Source organism: Gymnoscopelus braueri, assembly GCF_963280865.1.
Source record: "Gymnoscopelus braueri genome assembly, chromosome: 23".
Lineage (NCBI taxonomy): Eukaryota > Metazoa > Chordata > Actinopteri > Myctophiformes > Myctophidae > Gymnoscopelus > Gymnoscopelus braueri.
The window spans coordinates 40,914,501-40,933,700 of record NC_137625.1 but is presented as its reverse complement, the minus strand read 5'-3'; the positions used below and the strand labels follow the sequence as shown (position 1 = coordinate 40,933,700).

The 19,200-nt window shown below is 44.4% G+C and overlaps 1 protein-coding gene across 5 annotated transcripts in view; it reads left to right on the top strand.

Moving 5' to 3' along the window:
• ipo8 (importin 8) overlaps positions 1–13,313 on the top strand; it is a gene marked incomplete at its 3' end in the record, with an annotated part of 35,696 nt that extends 22,383 nt beyond the window's left edge. For 2 of the 5 annotated variants that reach the window (XM_080421672.1, XM_080421671.1), the window contains exons 18-25: positions 1,566–1,691; positions 6,298–6,395; positions 6,609–6,704; positions 8,041–8,261; positions 9,168–9,373; positions 10,791–11,018; positions 11,762–11,891; positions 12,210–13,313. In XM_080421672.1, coding sequence (XP_080277798.1) covers positions 1,566–1,691; positions 6,298–6,395; positions 6,609–6,704; positions 8,041–8,261; positions 9,168–9,373; positions 10,791–11,018; positions 11,762–11,891; position 12,210 — 1,106 coding nt within the window. Of the gene's footprint in view, positions 1–1,565; positions 1,692–6,297; positions 6,396–6,608; positions 6,705–8,040; positions 8,262–9,167; positions 9,374–10,790; positions 11,019–11,686; positions 11,896–12,209 lie in introns of those variants that run through there. The other 3 variants (XM_080421669.1, XM_080421668.1, XM_080421670.1) reach the window with 2 other exon arrangements.
• Between the last annotated feature and the right edge of the window lie 5,887 nt (positions 13,314–19,200).

The following is a 19,200-nucleotide window of genomic DNA, read 5'->3' as shown; positions in this document are numbered from 1 at the left end:
GGGTCCTTGCTCCATGAGCGCCCGCTTTTTAGCTACAACCTGCCCACCTTGTAGAACGCAAACCGAGTGCCGTGTTCATATACTGTACTTCTTCCAGTGAAAACATATTTTACAATAATGAAAGTAAAAGTTCTCCTTGTACTTTCTGGAAGGCCCCAAATGACCAGAACGATTCGTACTAGTGTAATTACCCCTGCCAGTATGTGTGTGTGTGTGTGTGTGTGTGTGTGTGTGTGTGTGTGTACGTGCGTGCGCCTGCGAACGAGTGGTGCATGATGGGAGTGTGTGAATGTCAGGATTGTGCACATATGTGTGTGTAATCCCGGGTAATTGGGCCCCTGTGTCTGGTGGAGAATTGAATCCAGTCGGCTTCGCCGGTAATGAATGGCTGGACTGATAACCCCCTGCCTGCTCCTATGGAGAAGCTCTGTGCGGCACGAGACGGAGAGAACAGCAGGACAGAGGCTAAAATTAACCCATTAAGACCGGAGGCCGATTCCGTTTTCTGAAAAGCTTACGTTGTTACAGTACTGTATATCAGTGGTGCTCAAACTTTTTCATGTCAAGGACCCCCCAAAATGATATGTGTATTTGGCCGCGGACTCCCATCTCAAAATATTTTGTTCCACGGACCCCCAGAAGCCAATGTGTGCGTTAAAAATGTTCGCTTTAATATATATACTGTATATTCAAAGATTTGCATACATTTTCAAGATTTTTCAAAACTAGCTGATCTACAAGCTTATAGCGCGGCACAAAGTGACGCGCTATGAGCTTGTATATCTGCTATTTTTGAATAGCCTAACATAAAATAATGGTTAAAGTGGTTACACAGATGCTTTTCCGGTTTAAATGGGTTAACAAAGTGAAAGACGGAGAGGTCAGGCTAATTTCCCTCCCAGGGAAATCTAATCAAGACACGTACACGTAGACACGCACGCACGCACGCACACACAAAGAGCGTAAGAGCCCCTCTCAAACACCCCCTCATCAATTTAATTCACGCTGTGCAGTGCCATCACATTTGATCATCTTCAGTCCATGGCTCTCACTCGCAGCCTGATATCATCGCTGTCACGGTGGAAACTTGTATGTGCAAACCCGTTACTTTTCAGGAAATGGGAGGAGGGGGGGGAGAACCTGTGTTCCAATGGATTCTGTGTAGTTATTATTAAGTCACAAGCTCTTGTTAATACTTTTCATTGGTTCAATATTTATAAAACGCACACACACACACTTAAACACTTTCACATCAATTTTTGCTATGTATCTGTGACACTGTAGTATGAGGGGCATCGATTACAATTTACGGGAAAAAAACATGAAAAGTTGAAATATGGAGACACAAGGTTTCTGCCAGACAGCGACGATATTCTGCATGCATGTTCTACTGAGCTCCCATGAACTGGTTTAGCGTGCGTGTGTGTGCGCGCGCGTGTGTGTGTGTGTGTGTGTGTGTAAATAAGTTTGTAAACGTATGTTTTCTCATGCCAATAAAGCCCTTTGAATTGAATTGAATTGTGTGATGCTAGAGTAACATGCCCTTGGCTGACCCTCCCATGCAGAGTTCTATGAGGAGATCCTGTCCCTGGCGTTCGGCCTGACCTGCCAGACCATCTCCCCCCAGATGTGGCAGCTCCTGGGCGTCCTCTACGAGGTCTTCCAGCACGACTGCTTCGACTACTTCACGGGTATGACCTCACACACATTACCACCTGCTGATTTAACCACATTCAAGGTGGATGCATATATTACTCCACCAGAACAACCTTTACTTTGCTTCATTTGTTTATTTAGGGACCCATTTCTTTGGGTCGTGGGTATGGGAATGGACCCTTTATTTTTCGTTTCCTACATTTTTGATTATTTGTAGAAGCAATTCCCCCAAAATTCACAAATGTTCATGAATTAAAAGCAAATTCAAACATTTGTGAGCGGGTACAGTGCTTTAGGCAGCAACGGGGCATTTTTCATTTTATTACAGATTGTTGAAGTACAGAATATAAGCTTTCATATGATGTATCATTCATTGAAATTGGAACACATTTGAAGAAGATGTGATCATTTGAATCTTGTCATCTATAATAGTCCAAAGTGAGATAATCCCTTCTAAAGATTATCCACTTTCTAGCACCTCTCAGCTCCAGGTAATGGGCGTGAACAATGGGTAATTTATTCAACCTAGCCACTCCTCTAATCACTCCCCCATTTTCTGATTTTTACTGTGGAAAGTAACTAAGTACATTTACTCAAGTACTGTACTTAAGTACATTTTTTTAGGTATTTTATACATAGGCTATTTGAAAATAGCCACTCTACAAGCTCACAATGCGCATTGCAACGTGTTGTGAGCTTGTAGATCAGCTATTTTCAAACATTTGAGTACTTTTACTTTAGGTACCTTAAGTATATTTTGATGCCAATACTTTTGTACTTTTACTTAACATTTTGAGCACAGGCCTTTTACTTTTTATATTGTGGTATTGCTACCACCAAGTGCTTCTTCCACCACTAAATTTGACCCACTGGTAGTCGACTATAGTCGAGGTTTACCTACTAATGATAAAGACACGCACCAGCTATAGGTCCTGGATTCACTCCAACCTGGTGTTTGCACTCTCCATTTACAACCCGTAAAAACGTTTAGTGCTTACCTCATGACCACGGATGTTACCATTCACTTCGGGTGGGTCTAAGTACCCGTATCTTCCATATTGTTCAATAAAAAGCATTTTAATCCGATCGGCGGCCATTTTCTCATAGTTATAACGTATCAGGAGTGCAATACAGTGCCATGACGCTTGGCGGCGAGCTAACAATGCTAGCTCCTAGCCTCGTTACTCCACTGTTGTTTTGGCCACATCTTCAGTGAAATACTTCCATACGAACGTCGAGCGGCCTGTTGTTTAGCTGGGGCTGGCCTCACCTACTGTAGCTGCTGTGTTCGCTACAATGTTATATTGTTTATACAACTAGATTCTGTCCCGAAAAAGACTAACGCAATACTGGCCGCTTCCTAGCCCTGGTCCAGAGCGTTAGTGAGATTTTTTTTATTTACTCCACTGCGCCCTCTACAGATCTGGACAATTTTACCATTAACCAAATCTGTAGAGGGCACTGTGGAGTAAATAAAAATAATTTCCGTCTCGCGGACATATTTTATTTTCTGCCCAAAAAGTGTATTTTACAGAGTAGGTGGGGTGCTGAGAGGCTTCCCACCTCCGAGAATAGACTTTCAACAACACAAAACAGCCTTTGTTTCGGTGAGTAGCGAAATGGTTTTGTTTATTTTCACTACTCTTGAGGGAACTTGAGGCAACTCACTAACTCTCTGGACCAGGGCTAGCCGCTTCCCACCGTGGTGAAGTTAGTTTCAGCCTCAGGTTGAATATTCACCCAGTGGATATTACTCCAGTAAAGTAAAATACCTCAAAATTGTACTTAAGTACAGTAATTGAGTAAATGTACTTAGTAACTTTACACCACCACAGAGAGGAGCGAAACTGATGGGCGGGGATTAGGCTTGTAACCGGAGAACAATGGGCCAACGACCAACCAAAACCACTCATGCTAATGTTGTCCCTGCAAGTTAAAACCACTCTCCGCCCCCACAAGACCGACAGAAACACACAGAAACACTGCTGTGTTTGTAATGTAATTTAAACCACTTAATGATTCTAAAACGGATATCTGTTTGGATCGAAAACTTCCTCAACATTCGAACTGTGTTAATATGGAAAAAAAAAAAAATCAGCAAAAAAAAAAAAAAAAGTTATTTAGCTAGTTTCTACTGTTTTTCAACTCGCGAGTTGATGCCCGAAACACCAGGCCTGCTCACATTTTTCCAAGGAATTGCATAAATTAATAAAATGAATCAAAGAAATGACATGCATTGGGGGAAAAATACTTTAAGAACTAGTGAAAATAGCAGATCTACAAGCTCACAACGTGTCGCATCGCGATGCATTGTGAGCTTGTAGATCTGCTATTTTCACTAGTTTGGGTCCCAGAAAGACATAACATTTCTCTTTTGGGTCTTGAGCTAAAACGTTTGTGAACCATTGATTTAGACCAATCCTCAAACTGTTTTTGCTCAGGTCACCCCTGTAAATAACTTTTTCATCCACTGCACACCTGAATAACACTGTTACTTAATAGCACCGTACACAGCATATTACATCATATCACGGTACATAAATATGTAAACCTTTCCCCCTAAGATACAGTACGTCACGAGGAAGACTTGAGAGAAGATCAAGTTTCCATTAGGACAGATTGAAAATAACTTTATATGTGACATTTAACCACTTCGACACAAATAGGCGCATTGCAACGCCTTGTGAGCTTGAAAAGGTTCAAATTCAATAGGTTTTCTTTTTTAGCACAACAGAGTTACATTGTATAAACTGCAAGTGAACTATTAACATACAGAAAATGCAGAGCAACCTTTTTACATTATGTCTGGTAAACAACTTTTCTCCATATACATATATTACATGTGCGGTGCACACATGTTTTAAGTCTTTGGTTTGCAGTGGTCAACTACATGTGTACAATAGCATCAAACCCTGAGTGAACCATGTAACATGGCCAACAAGGCCATGCACATATGACATTCTTCAACATTGGTCCTTGGGGAAACCCAAATACTGCTGGTTTTCTCTATTTGTTGTATGACGAAGTAAGCTTAAGTGGTTAAACTTTTCTACACTGTCTGATGTGTCACGTTTGACCCACATATTGTACCATACATGCACTCAGTGATGTTTACTTTATTCATGTTATTTTATTCACTGTAGGCTAATGTAACACAAGCGTGTTGCATTAACCACAGTCACACTGTCCTCTAGTCTAAAGCAGTGGTTCCCAAACGTTTTCATGTCAAGGACCTCAAAAATGTATCTGTATTTGGCCACGGACACCTATCAGAAAATATTTTGTGGACCCCCTGGAACCCCCCCAAGGACCCCTGCCGGTCCCTGGACCCCACTTTGGGAACCACTGTCCTCGAAAGGTCTCTACAGAACAACAGGCTATTTTGTTCTGACATCTCCTCACAATGTCAGGAGATCAGATCAGGTAACATCTGGTCACGTCTCATGTTTAAACTCCACTACAGCTGACAGTCAGCTGATGGTGCTGTTTTGCGCCTGCGTGACAGGAAATAAATCCCCAGCCAATACATGAATGAACAACGTTATAACCTCATACTCCTCGCAACACGGCCATTGACTCTGTAACATTGACGGTGACTTTGACATTAAACTGTGAAGCTAAGAATTAACATGGTGGTCTGCTGTGAGCTTTCATGACAGACTGCTTTCCTGCTACCAGTCCGGGAAGTGCCAGTGTTTCACTTTGACAAGTGATCTCTCACACTCTTAGTCTGACTCACTCACTCACTCACTCACTCACTCACTCACTCATGCTCTCAATGCTCTGCCATCTCAACGAGTCCTGCCGTCAATAAACATACTGTACTTAGAGGGGCACGGTGGCACAGTCGGTAGTGCTGTCGCCTCACAGCTAGAAGGTCCTGGGTTCGATTCCCGCAGGGGGACGCTGTGGGCGCTGAGGGTGTGTTCTCTCCTCCGCATCATCAGTGCCCATACCCTAGGTGGGGTTGGCGAAAGGGCCTTTCTGTGTGGAGTTTGCATGTTCTCCCCGTGTCTCCTAGGGTAGGTACCCTCACAAAAACATGCAGTAATCCTGGTCACTATACTGCCTCCCCCTGGCCAGCCGGGGCGCCTGATGGAGGGGAAGGGAACTGGTTGGAATAACGTGTTCCTTCCACGCGCTACGTCCAACCAGGGAAACTCTCCCCTGTCAGGTGACAAGAAGGTCAGTTGGCTCTCATGCATTGAAGGAGGCATGAGCTCGGCCCTGGCCTCCCTAGGTTGGCAGAGGGAAGGTAGTGCCCAGGATTACATAGACAATTGGCACTGGGTGTAAAAAATAGGGTTACAAAATCGTGGGATAAAAATTTTAGAAAAAAAAAAAAAAAAAAAAAAAAACATACTGTACTTAATCGGGTGTGGGACACACACCACAAAATGCAACCTTAGTGTGTAGAGGCTTTTATTTTAGCAAACTTTATTCAAAAGACAATTCAGTATTTATACTTCCATAATGGAGGATCAAAATGTTGCGACGCTCTTTTGTTGCTTTATTAACATTAAAACATACTTTATTATGCATTTATTAGCTGTTAACGATGCACTTGTTAACAGTTGAACCACGATTTGCATTTGCCTGGTCTAAAGTTTGGACTGTGTTTTGGACTGTTTTCCTCCACAGATATGATGCCTCTGTTGCACAACTACGTTACTGTGGACACAGACATGCTCTTGTCCAACCCCAAGCATTTAGAGGTCATCTATACCATGTGCAAAAAGGTCAGTATTTCTGGAAATGTTTGAAATTTCTTTTCAAAATGTTTCCCATAGATCGATTATATGATTAAAATCTATTATTTTTCATAATCAATTAAATCAATTACTTCGATTAACTGTTACCATTTGAAGTGGAGTTGTTCTGGTACGTCTACAAAAAAAGTTAGTTTTTCCCTATTGATTATAGATTATTGTCTAACCGTTGCCTTGCTGTAGGTGCTGACCAGCGATGCAGGTGAAGATGCTGAGTGCCACGCTGCCAAGCTGCTGGAAGTGATCATCCTGCAGTGCAGAGGCCGGGGCATCGACCAGGTCAGAAGAACCCAATAGCCCACATCACATCAATAACCCACAACACAACCAATAACCTACAACACAACCAATAGCCACATCACACCAATATCCTACGGGCTGGGGCAGCACCTCTCAGCAGGGACCGTTGGGCCGGAGTAGTAGGACGAAGGCAATCCTCCCAGTGGGGGCTCCTCATAGGGCTTTCACCAACTAGTCGACTAGTCGACTAGTATAACCACTAGTCGACCTTGTTGGTACTAGTCGAATAGTTGAAAAAAAATAAAATAAAAAATCCTCCTGACTTTATTTTTTATCAAAAGGGGGTCAAAAGTATGCCCAATAAAAGCCTATTATTGGGCAATGGGGATCCTTGGAGACGCTGCTGTGGTGCTGTGCTGCTGTGCCAGAAGCGCTTCCCTTAAAACGCCATAAAAATAAGGGCAGGAGGATAATAATAATAGTAATATAGTAGTAGGATGGCATTAAAACAATGCCCCCCCTAAAAAAATAAAAATAAAACAAATTACGTAAATATCGACTAGTCGACTAGTCGACTACTACTTGGTCAAATGAGTCGACTAGTAAAAATCATTAGTTGTGAATGCCCTAGCTCCTCACTGGCAGTTGAGCCAGTAGGATACAACAGCTGTGACAACACACAAATGTGTGTGGGGAGGAATTAATTGGCATAACGAGATTAACGACTGAATTGGGGAGAACTGGGTAAAAAGCAAGAAATAAACACACAAATCTGAAAAATGGCCCAATAAATATCAGTGGCAGCCAATAGTTGTAACAAGGTTTTGTGTGTTAAAATATTTAAAGCATTCTACCCGAGCAGTGTGTCTTTTTTAAGTCCGCAGCTCATTCAAAATGCATGACTCGATGTTGTGATTAGATTAGTGAGGTGACACCTGTTACTTTATCTGTGCCTCTCAGATGTGCAGCCGCTTCCACCTCCTCTAGTGCAGTGGTTTTAAAAGTGTAGTCCAGGGACCCTCAGGGTTACTTGAGGGGGGGTTCTAAATGGACCCTACAGGTCTGTAACTCTGGGGGTCCTTGGAGAACCACTGTTTGTGTCAGTAGTTTACAAAGTTGGGGCATTGTGAGCTTGTAGATCAGCCATTTTCAAAAGATTTTGATACATTTGAAAAATTCTAATGGGACATTCTGCATAATGAGTACTTTTACTTTTGGTACTTTAAGTACATTTTGATGTCAATACTTTTGTACCTTTACTCAAGTACATTTTGAATTCCGGACTTCTACTTGTAACAGAGTATAATCTTCATTGCAGTATTGATACTTTTACTTGAGTAAAAATTGTGACTACTTCTTCCACCACTGTCCCCAGTGTATTCCGCTGTTTGTGGAGGCGGTGCTGGAGAGGCTGACGCGCAGGGTGAAGTCCAGCGAGCTGAGGACCATGTGCCTGCAGGTGGCCATCGCCGCCCTCTACTACAACCCCGCCCTATTGGTCCACACCCTGGACAACATGCACTTCCCGCACAACCCCCAGCCAATCACGGCGCACTTCATCAACCAGTGGATGAACGACACCGAGTTCTTCCTGGGGTGAGGGGGGTGAGGGGGGGAAGGGGGGGGCATAAACCATGGGGCCAAAAATGGTCCTCAAACAGTCTCCAAGAACCTCATTCCAGTGTGTCATTAGCCTCGTTCCCAGCCTTTACTCATCTGGGATGAGAAAAGCCTGGTCACGACCTAAAGCAGAGAGTGTCTACAGGGGTGGGACTTCCGTCGTACGTATTTCCCCCGGAAACTATATATTTTCGACCACAACACTCGTTTCATTCACGGAGAATGTAAACAGATTTGTAAAGCGTCAACGTCATTTCCTTGGGCGTTACTTCCGGCAAATCCCGGTACTTCTGTTTAGACACTCAACTAGGCTAGGTCTTGCCCAGCGTGGTGTGTCATTGACCCATTGTCAGTCTTCTGATTGGTCCCTGACTGACTGACCAACCAGCAGGCTCCTTCCGCCTTGTTCCGCCTGCTTCTGGTTTATGCTGAGTTTTCAAAAAATTAGAAAAATATCCAGTTTTTGTAGGAACAAAAACACGGTATGTCACGTTAGTCACTATAGGCTACTGCAGCTGAGATGTTCCTTTTTACTGAGGCCGAGTTGAAAATAAGAATTGAATACATTAAATATAAATACCAGGCAACTGAAAAACACGCTTTTTTCAATGGTAGCGGATGGAGAGAGAGGATTTTTGTCCAACCAAGCAACAGCAACCAATGGGTGCGACGAGGGATGGGACCACGGGGTCAATATTGTCACCATTTGATCACCAGATGATGCCACTTAACTTAGTTTTTGTGACGTATAAAGGTTTAGTTTTGTCTACCCATCATTTTGTAGCTGTCACTTTTTTGTTCTAGAGTTGGAGCTCTTGTAATTTTTTCTCTCTCTCTCTATTCTTTCTGTCTCTCCACCACATCTCCCCTTTGGCTCACCAGCCTCCATGACCGTAAGATGTGCATCATCGGGCTGAGCGTACTGATGGAGCTGCCTCGCCGGCCGGTGGCGCTGGATGGGGTGGCCGCACAGCTCGTGCCCTCCGTCCTGCTGCTCTTCCTGGGCCTCAAGCACCTGTACGCCTCCCGCCTCGTCAGCAAGCCGGATCTGCTGGCCCGCCCGGGGGCTCAGGACGAAGACCAGAACGGTGAGAAAACTGGAGGAGATTCAGTTTCCGTTTCATCTGTCACTTAGATGCACTGGTCAGGTGCATAATTTACATGTGAAAATCTTAAGCTCGGAAGGTCCACTGCAATAAAAACATAAAAACAACAGTGCCGGATATAAAGAAGACACAATCTAAAAGCAGTCAATAAAAACAGTAAAAACAGGGCACAATATCAACAGAAAGTGCCAAGTCTTATTGCACAGTCACTCTTTACTATTAAGAGTCTGATTGCACGGTCTGAGGCTGCAGGTAAGAGATCAGATAAGAAATGGGAGAGGAGCAGAGGTTACAGCGGGACGAACTGAGAGGCAGAGACCTAGAGACTGAGAGAAGAAAAAATTATACAGAGGGAAGATAATAAAAAATGGAGCGAATGCGGGCAGAAAGGGGGGGAAAGTATACGTCAGCATGAGTGACTGAGGTCCAGTTAGCTGCACCACATGTCCCTGCATGGCCTCTATAGCTCTGGCTGTCCAACGTAAAGACTTCTAAACTGTGTATAGGGCTATGGGATTTTTCCAGGGACATAATTAGTCTCTATTGTTTTTGTTTTGTTTCCTTTTTAAAGCTGTTGGCCAGAAACTATGGAAGTTTACCATGAGAAGGGAATGTACTTGGCTGCTAGCCCAAGTTCAGGTTCCCAATCGTTTAGTGTGTTGTGTTTTAAACATGCACACACTGAACTTTTAAACATAGGTAACATTAACTACAACACTGCATTGTCTGTTTACACAGCAGACAATCCAATCCTTGTGTGTAAACATTTAACAAACCAGTTAACCGTGTTAAAGCAAAAGGATTTGGGATCTACTAATGTCACTACATCAAGTTATTTCTCACATTTAGTCTGTTGGGCAGAAACCTTGTATCTCCATATTTAGTTTATTTTTATTTTATTATTTTCCTAAATGAATGCCCTACTTCATCATACTACTGTGCCACGCAAAAGTAGCAAAAATAGCCGATCTACAACCTCACAACGTGTCGCAATGTGACCCATTGTGAGCTTGTAGATCTGTTATTTGGGGAATTCAAAACAAAATACGTGAAAAGTGGTTTTAGTTTGTCTATGTAAATGTATTTATATATCGTCTATATTGGAAACCTCATATGTCCAAAACTGTTACTTTTCAGGATTTGAATGAAAAAATTGCAAAAGTAGCAGCTCTACAAGCTCAAAACGCATCACTTCGCGCCAAATTTAAAGCTTGTAGATCTGCTACTTTTGACACTTTTGTGTTTTTGTGACGCTGTAGTATGATGTAGTATGAAGTAAGTAGAACTACATTGGATCCATTTGAAACACATTTCCTTTTCTTGAAAAAGTAACAGTTTTGGACATACAAGGTTTCCAGCCAACAGTGACAAATTGTTTCAACTCCTCTTGTGCCACCAGAGGAGATTCCCAGCGACGAAGACGAGGTGAACGAGAATGAACGCGCCATGATGCAGCAGCAGTCCAGCATGGCGGTCCCGGGCCAGGGAGACGAGGAGGAGGAGGATGAGGAGGATGATTACTGGGATGAGGAGGGCTTTGAGGGCACGCCGCTGGAGGAGTACAGCACGCCGCTGGACTACGACAACGGAGAGGACGAGTATCAGTTCTTCACGGCCGCCCTGCTCAGTAAGGACTAGCGCACAGTGACACGCGCGCACACACACACACACATACATACACACACACACACACACACACACACACACACACACACACACACACACACACACACACACACACACACACACACACACACACACACACACACACACACACACACACACACACACACACACACAGAACAATTCTCACCCATTTGATGCCGGGAACGAGTGTCATTTTAGATGTTGCTGTATATATACATTGTATAGTTATTTATTTCTCAGCCTCTGTACTTAGCAGATAGACACATGAAATGAAAAACATTTGAGAGCTTAAACCTTTGGCCTTTACTGAAAATTACTTCCACTTCCCCTAATGTTCTTTAAAAAACATTAAAAATCAATAAACAAAGAAAATTAAAACAAATTATTAAGGTTAGGGCAAATGAACGTAGGTTTTTCAGAAAACTCGGGATTTAGAAGGCGTTTTTTTATTCTAAATGGGTTAAGCTCTGACAGTCGGTAAATGTATTGTCATTTGTACATGCAACTGCAAAAGACATGCGAGCACTCGTCACAAACATTCAAAGAGAATGAAAGTAAATCTAAAGATTACCAGCACTCACTTCAAGACCTTGTACTTTATTATATCTGGTACCAGAGAATTAAAAGTGCTCGTGTGTGTATGTACAGTGGTTCAGAACACAGATGCAGGCTGGTACCAGACTCTTTGTGTGTGTGTGTGTGTGTGTGTGTGTGTGTGTACAGGGGTTCAGAACACAGACAAAGGCTGGTACCAGACTCTGACAGCTCCTCTCAGTGATGACCAGAAAAAGCAGCTGCAGGAGATCTACAGCCTGTCACAGCAGAGGAGAAGCACCGCCGCCAAGGGACAATGGTGAGAAAACCAGGCAATGGGGCAATCGGAAGAGCGGAAAGAGAAAGCTTTGGCTCTGTGCATAACTGTAGTCCCAGTCGGGACAGCGGGTGTTCGAATCCCGATCCCGACGACCTCTGCTGCGTGTCATTCCCCGTCTCGTTCTCGTTGTTTCCTGTCAATCTCCCCTTTTACTGCAGAAAAGACCCAAAAACTTTTCTTTTTTTTAAACTGTAGTCCCAGTTTCCCTGAAGGTGCATGGCATACCCATTTCCTGTTCCGGCTCACTGTCCCATAGCTTCGTTTGAACAATTACTCACGACCTTCATGTGTTCGCAGAATGCTGAGGTGCCGACGGCGAGGACTGTAGACCCGATGGCGGAGAGGAGAAGAGTTGGCCTGACCTGATCTGAAGTGGATCCACTGCGGTTTCCAATCCAGATCAGACCAGATCACGGATCAGCGGAGACCTTGTGGATCCTCAGCAAGACCAGGTTCTAGGGTTCCATCGCAACTGGACTTGAGTTACAAAGTGGACTTCAGTCCAGTATGATGTTTTAGCCCCCAGGAACCTGAGACCCTGTACAGAACCACAGCCCCTATTGGACTATTTCTACAACCAGGACTCGACCGCTGGTGTGTGTGTGTGTGTGTGTGTGTGCGTGTGTGCGTGCGTGCGTGCGTGTGTTAGGGAGGATGAGTTAATATGTACGTGTGAGAAAGAGAGAGAGAGAGACACGGATGCATGTGTAGAGAAAAGTCTGCATTTTATATATAAATATATAATATCATCGACCAGCAAAGTTGATTTGTGTTCTCGTACGGTGAAGTCCTTTGGTCTCAGTTACTCGTTAACATGCGTCGGCGTGCGAGCACATGGATGTGTGCTCGCCCCCCGAGTGTTTAAAGAATGTGTGTCGAGTGACAGAACGCGCGGAGGTCACGCGCGTATTTCACACACGCCGTCTTCGTCTCTCTCTAATAGCTGAACGCTTAAATCATCTCAATGGGGGATCGGAGCATCAGAGTGTCTGTGAAGGGTGCCTTGTACACGGACCGAGGACGGGACGGATGAGCTGGAGTTTAACCACTTAAACCCCATATGGTTGACCGGAGTCCCTCAGGGCTCTATGTGTGTTGCTCTATGGGCTCTATCTAGTGTCTTTTCTGTTATTGTGAGGAAAAACATTCGCTAAAAATAGCCGATCGACAAGCTCACAGCGACGCGCTGTGAGCTTTTCCCTACAATATGGATGCTGGGGTTTAAGTGGTTAAACGGGTTGAAGCCACGCACATGAAATGTAAAAACATGAAATGATGATGGTGGTGGTGAGGGGGGGTGTTGATATGGGAGAAGAAGCGGTTAATTTACTTTTCTTTTTTTGTGTTTGGGTTTTGTTTTTGTAATGTTTTCAGAAACTAACTTAATAAAAACCATAAAAGTTCCTGTAACATCTTTCTGGGTTGTTTCGCTTCTTATTCCGATGCACACACACACCTTCCCCTCCTTCTCCCGTCTTACATTTCTCCTTCCCTTTCCTCCTCCCTTCCTCTCTTCTCAGGGAGCGCCGTAGCTCTGTCTAGACTGTAAAAAAAGAGTGAGAGAGTTATTCCAGAACACTGGTAATCCATCCATGGTCCCCATCGCCTTTCTCTCTCAGCTAGTCTGGTTGGACGAGTCGGCCTCTGTATGTAGGTCTTCTAGTATTATGGGATACGTCAGAGAAGACAGGTGTGGGCCCCTTTTTTATAGCCGCTGTCCCCGGTGTCACATTGTGTAAACTGTGCCAATAATTCATAATAGTCCACCAATGAGGTCTGGAAAACTCTGTGCCAATTGGGCTTTTTGCTAGATTAAAGGCACAATCTTTAAGGCGATGTTTTTAAAGGTTGTATTCACCTCAGCGTTTTTACTTAATCACTTGAGCCCTATTCAAAAGATATTCTAAAATAGCCCAATGTACAAGCTCATAACGCATCACATTGTGAGCTTGTAGACCTGCTATTTCTTACATTTCTTCTAATTTTGACATTTCTTCTAAACGTTTTAGAAAAAAGTTCTGCCTATAATGACAAGCCCAAAATAGGGGACGCCAGGGTTGAAAGTGGTTAATGGTTTTGTCAAAGAGGGGATTCATAATAAATAGCTAGACAAGGTGCGTTCAGGAAGGCTGTTGAGGCGGGATGGGGCGCGTAACGCCTGGGTTCACTTTAGTGCATTACGTCAGCCTCTCTTTAAATCCTGGGCACTCTGTCTTTTTCGTTTTCCGTTCAATCTCTCCCTCTCTCTCTTCTGAGTTTAGTATTCCCTGTGTGTTTCGTTGCAGGTTATGTGTGTTGTAGCGTACTCGGTTCTGTCTGTCTGTCTGTCTGTCTATCCACATCGGTAAGGAGCAGCCGAGTGCTGGAGAACTCGGCTCTCAACCCCAGCCAGACATACCCACAGGGTAAATTCAGTCTCCTTATATTAGCCGGTCTGACTCGCTAATAATGAAGCATGACAGGGAATATTCACTCCGCTCACTATTTGATATATTTTATACTTTTCTTATGACCATGTCTCGTGCTGATTGATTAGATTATTAGTTATTTTTGGCGAGTGACGGGGTCGTATGGCAAAGTATAAATTAGGCTCAACTTCCCCTCTGTGTATCTGAGCTTTGTAATCCTCTGTCGTGCATGTGAGCAACACTGTCTGCTGGAGCATTTTGGCAGACGTTTCTAGGCCAGGCGAGAATGCTGCGGCAGTACAGTAACAAACAGTGCAGTAACAAGCAGCACATTAACGAACAGCAGTACAGTAAGGAATAGCAGCAGTACAGTAAGGACTAGCAGCTCAGTAACGAACACTGTTGCCAGATTTTGCGAGAGAAATAAGCAACGAAGTCTATGAAAACAAGCCCAAAAGAAGTGACTATAGGCCACATGAGCACATGAAAATGTTTAAGAACCACTGGTTTAACAACATTAGGAAACGAGCCCAAATAAGCAACCACACTTTAGAAAAGAAACGCTACTTTACAGGAATTGATTGATTGATGTACTTTTATTTAGTAAGACATGAGAATCACAGTAGCCTACATGGAAGTACAAAATTCACAATACAAGGTCTACTAAACTGGAAGACTCAGTTAAGCACGCAGCTTGTTTAAGATGAGAACCCCATGCACACAAATCATGATGACATATAAGAAACAGACAGATATACACACTACTATACAGAATGTCATACAATCAGCTTTCAGGTTACTGGTATGAAGAGAGAAAAAATATATGTACAAAAGAGGAAAATGAAAGAGGGGGGGGTAGGGGGGGTAGGTTAAGACTTAGACAGGGGGCATTTTCGAATTGCAGCCTCCTGAAGGTGTATCTGTAGGGCAGTTTTGAAAGTGAGTAGGGTTTTACACTCCTTTACTCCTTTTGGTAGGGCATTCCACATTTTTGATGAATAGCATGAGAACGAGTTCATTCCCTTAGTTGAGCCAAATCTGGGTTGAACATGATTTGTGGAGCTGCCTCTGGTGTTATGATCATGGACTTCATTTTGACAAATACAGGGGGATCCCAATGTTGTGGTGTATCTTGAACACCAGGCCCATAGCAAGTTGCTGTACTCTGTCCTCAACCCTAAGCCATCCAATCCTAGCAAAATGAGCAGGGGTTAGATGGGTTTTGTGATTGAGGCCAAGAAGTAGCCTTACAAGTTTGTTTTGGGATGTTTGGAGCCTTGTTTTTAAGGCCTTGGAGGTGTTGTGATACCATGAAGTGCATGCATAATCATATGAAGTGCATGCATAATCATGTTGAGGCGGGATGGGGATCTGGAAAACGAGCCCAAAATCGCTTATAATAAGCGGACCTGGCAACACTGGTAACAAACAGCAGCAGTGCAGTAATGAGCAGCACTGCACCAGTTGGGGAGAGGAGAGAGGATCCAGAGATGGTGGTGAAAAGTTAAAAGACAGTTGGAGGGCAAAGAGGAGAAAGTAAAAATAAATAAAAAATAGTTAGGATGTGAGACACGTTCACTGGACGCACTTGGGGAGATTTGCGGCCTCATTCTCTGGCTCTCCAGACACAGCCACTTAACAGTAGGTGATATGTCTCGCAAAGTCGGATTAATGCGTGATGCCAGCTCTGTCACGTTTAGCTGGTCCGGGCTGGCTGTAACCTCTCTGCAAGGATGCATGTTAATGATGTTATCCAGCCTGGCTTGCGTTAAAGATATACTTATTTCTCTTATTGACATAATGTTTGCTGAGATGATGATTCTATGATCACAGATCAGATATCAAAGTGATCCCAGTCATGTTTTCTGAATCTGATCCATTCAGATATGGGTTAAAGGTTTTGAACCCTTGGGCCCTGGATATTGCTGGGGAAAGAATAATAATGCATAAAAACAGAGTAAAGAAATGCAACTGGTTGGCGAGGCAAGAAAAGAGAAGAAGTCCACAGAGGTAGAATTAGCCTAAAGTTAGTTTCAGAGCGAGACAGATAATTAGACCTATTTAATCCCATGGGGCCGGGGAAATTCCGTTTTCAGCTTCACCAAGCTGCTTCTGAAGTGAGCGCAGGGGAGGGAGCAGTTAGGGGTTAAGTGTCTTGCTCAGGGACCCCTCGACACATTTTCGGGGCCAGGAATCGAACCTGGAACATTCAGCTTCCCAGGTGGCCTCTCTACCCATTCAGCCCTTGAATGATGAGGATGGTGGAAGGCTCAGAGAGTTCCTCTGACGGATGACAAGCTTTTACAATGACAGTTTAAGCGATGTGCTGGTGTACTGTGACACCACCACGTGCCTATTCCCTCAAGCAGAAAGCTCTCTTCACTAAGCTGTGTGTGTGTGTGTGTGTGTGTGTGTGTGTGTGTGTGTGTGTGTGTGTGTGTGTGTGTGTGTGTGTGTGTGTGTGTGTGTGTGTGTGTGTGTGTGAGAGGCAGTGACCCACATACTGTACATGGATGGATGCATTTTTGTGGAAAGATTTTGTATTTTTTTTCTCCTCCTTTTGAACATGCAATTTTACTTCCTTTGAATATTATGTAAACATGACAAAAAGAAAATCTAATGGAAGTACCCGCCCACCTGGTATGGTACAGTACAAGGTCTATCTCTCCATTAGCACAGATAAGATAAAAAGGTGATCAAATTTCCCCTTTGATCATGTGTAGTGTTTACTTTTTAACAGTGTTGCTATGCACTTTCTTCTCCTCCAGTGACTGCGCCACACACACACACACACACACACACACACACACACACACACACACACACACACACACACACACACACACACACACACACACACACACACACACTTACTTAGGCCTATTTCCATCCAGAAGGGTTCACTCTCTCTCTCTCTCTCTCTCACACACACACACATACATACACACACATCCACATGACACGTTTGTATTACTCTACTAGATAAAAACCTTTTAGGACTGAATCGACAATAGCCAGAAAATAGCAGATCTACAAGCTTGCGACATGTGAGCTTTTCCGGTGCACAACACCAGCTCACAACTAAGTATGAATCAGGTATAACTCTAATCACTAAACCCAACCTCTAAATTGCTAATCCAAACCCTAACACCAACCTGAATCTATTCCTATTGTAAACCTATCTCAAACGTTTTTTGTTTTGTTTTTTACCATAAAACGACCACTTCTCTTGTGAGGACCAGGAAAATGGTCCTCACAATGTCTAATTCTCCAATTCTGCTATACTTGTTGGGACATCTGGCCCTCGCAACTATAGTGGCCTAAAAGTGCGCGTGTGCGCGCACACACACACACACACACACACACACACACACACACACACACACACACACACACACACACACACACACACACACACACACACACACACACACAGCTTCCCTGATGTGAAGCACTACTGACTACTCGGCCGAGTTTTTGCTGGACATTGATGCAGCTCTTCCTGTGTGTGTGTGTGTGTGTGTGTGTGTGTGTGTGTGTGTGTGTGTGTTGGCGCGCGCCTGTGTGACGCGTGCATGTGTCATACATTCATGCCTGTGTGTCTGGTAGAGCCCCTGAGTTCTAAACGCTGCCGTGATCCTGACGTTGAGGATGACCTCCTGCCTCACACCGGCAGCATTTATAATTTCCAAGACATAATGAACCTCTTAGCCGCAGCCTGCCTCGCCATGGCAGCTAATTACATTAGCGTTGTTAATTGTGCTGTCAGACTGCATGTTAAATGTCCCACCTGCTCCATCCCCCTGCCTCTCATGCCACCATGTCCCTTGTGTTACATCCTTGAGGCGGTCTCCTAAGTGTCCCTATGCTCTTCAGAGCTAATCACCCTTATCCACTAATGGCCAATTCGCTCTCAAGCACTACTTGCGAGATTCGAGCGTGCAGTGTGCACTCGGGTCAGCAGGCCACGTCCATGACGGGAATCGTTGCCTTGTTTGAACAGCAATCATCCGGCCCCGGCTGTAATAACGCAATCAAATGCTACTGTGGAGGACGCCAGGCCCGGCGCGCCTACTTCGAGAACATGAAACTGTTATTTGGACTCGCCGTGTACTCTGTTGATTAATATTGTGCACTGGAGGGGTTTCTTTGTTTAGAGGGTAATTAGCTGGCAGAATGTTCAGAGCTCTCGGCGAGAGTACGCCCTTTAAACAAACAGAAACGCAGCTTCTGGGAGAGAGTGGGGGCTCATATTTCAAATGACTTAACGGTGAACGGTCCATTGACTGAGCTGTTCCTATGGACACGGAGAGGAGAGAAAGAGGGATGGGGAGGGTGGGTCGGTGCAGGGAAACAGAGGAAGGGCAGGGGGAGAAACTGAATGAGAGAGAAGATGTTTAATTTTCCCCCCCACTCTCTCTCCCAGCAGGTCCCTGGTGAGAGTCACACCAGAGTGTTGAGTAGCTGATGTAGTGATTACAGTGGGTGTGATTACACGGAGACCTTGATTAAGGACAAGCGCTCTCCCCCTTCCCCCCCCCACCACCCCCCCAAGCTCCCTCCCCCCGAGAACAGGTGTTTCTATGTGCCGGTCGCACGGGTAGCGGATGGTAGCTGAGATGGCGACCTTGATCCGAGGCTCGAGAACAGGCCCAAAGCTGGCGTCATCGGGGTCATGATGATCATGGTGGTGTGATGATAATGAGGAGGGAAGGTAAAGGTTTGAAAAGAAAGGCCGTGGCCGCGGAGACGGCGACAAGGTTGCTGCTTCAAGCCTTCATTTAAATGTCATCGTTATGACCAAGACCAGAATATCTTCAGTGACGTAGTGAAGTAGAGATGTGGTATAGATAGAGACCACTGGTTCTCAACGTGGGGTT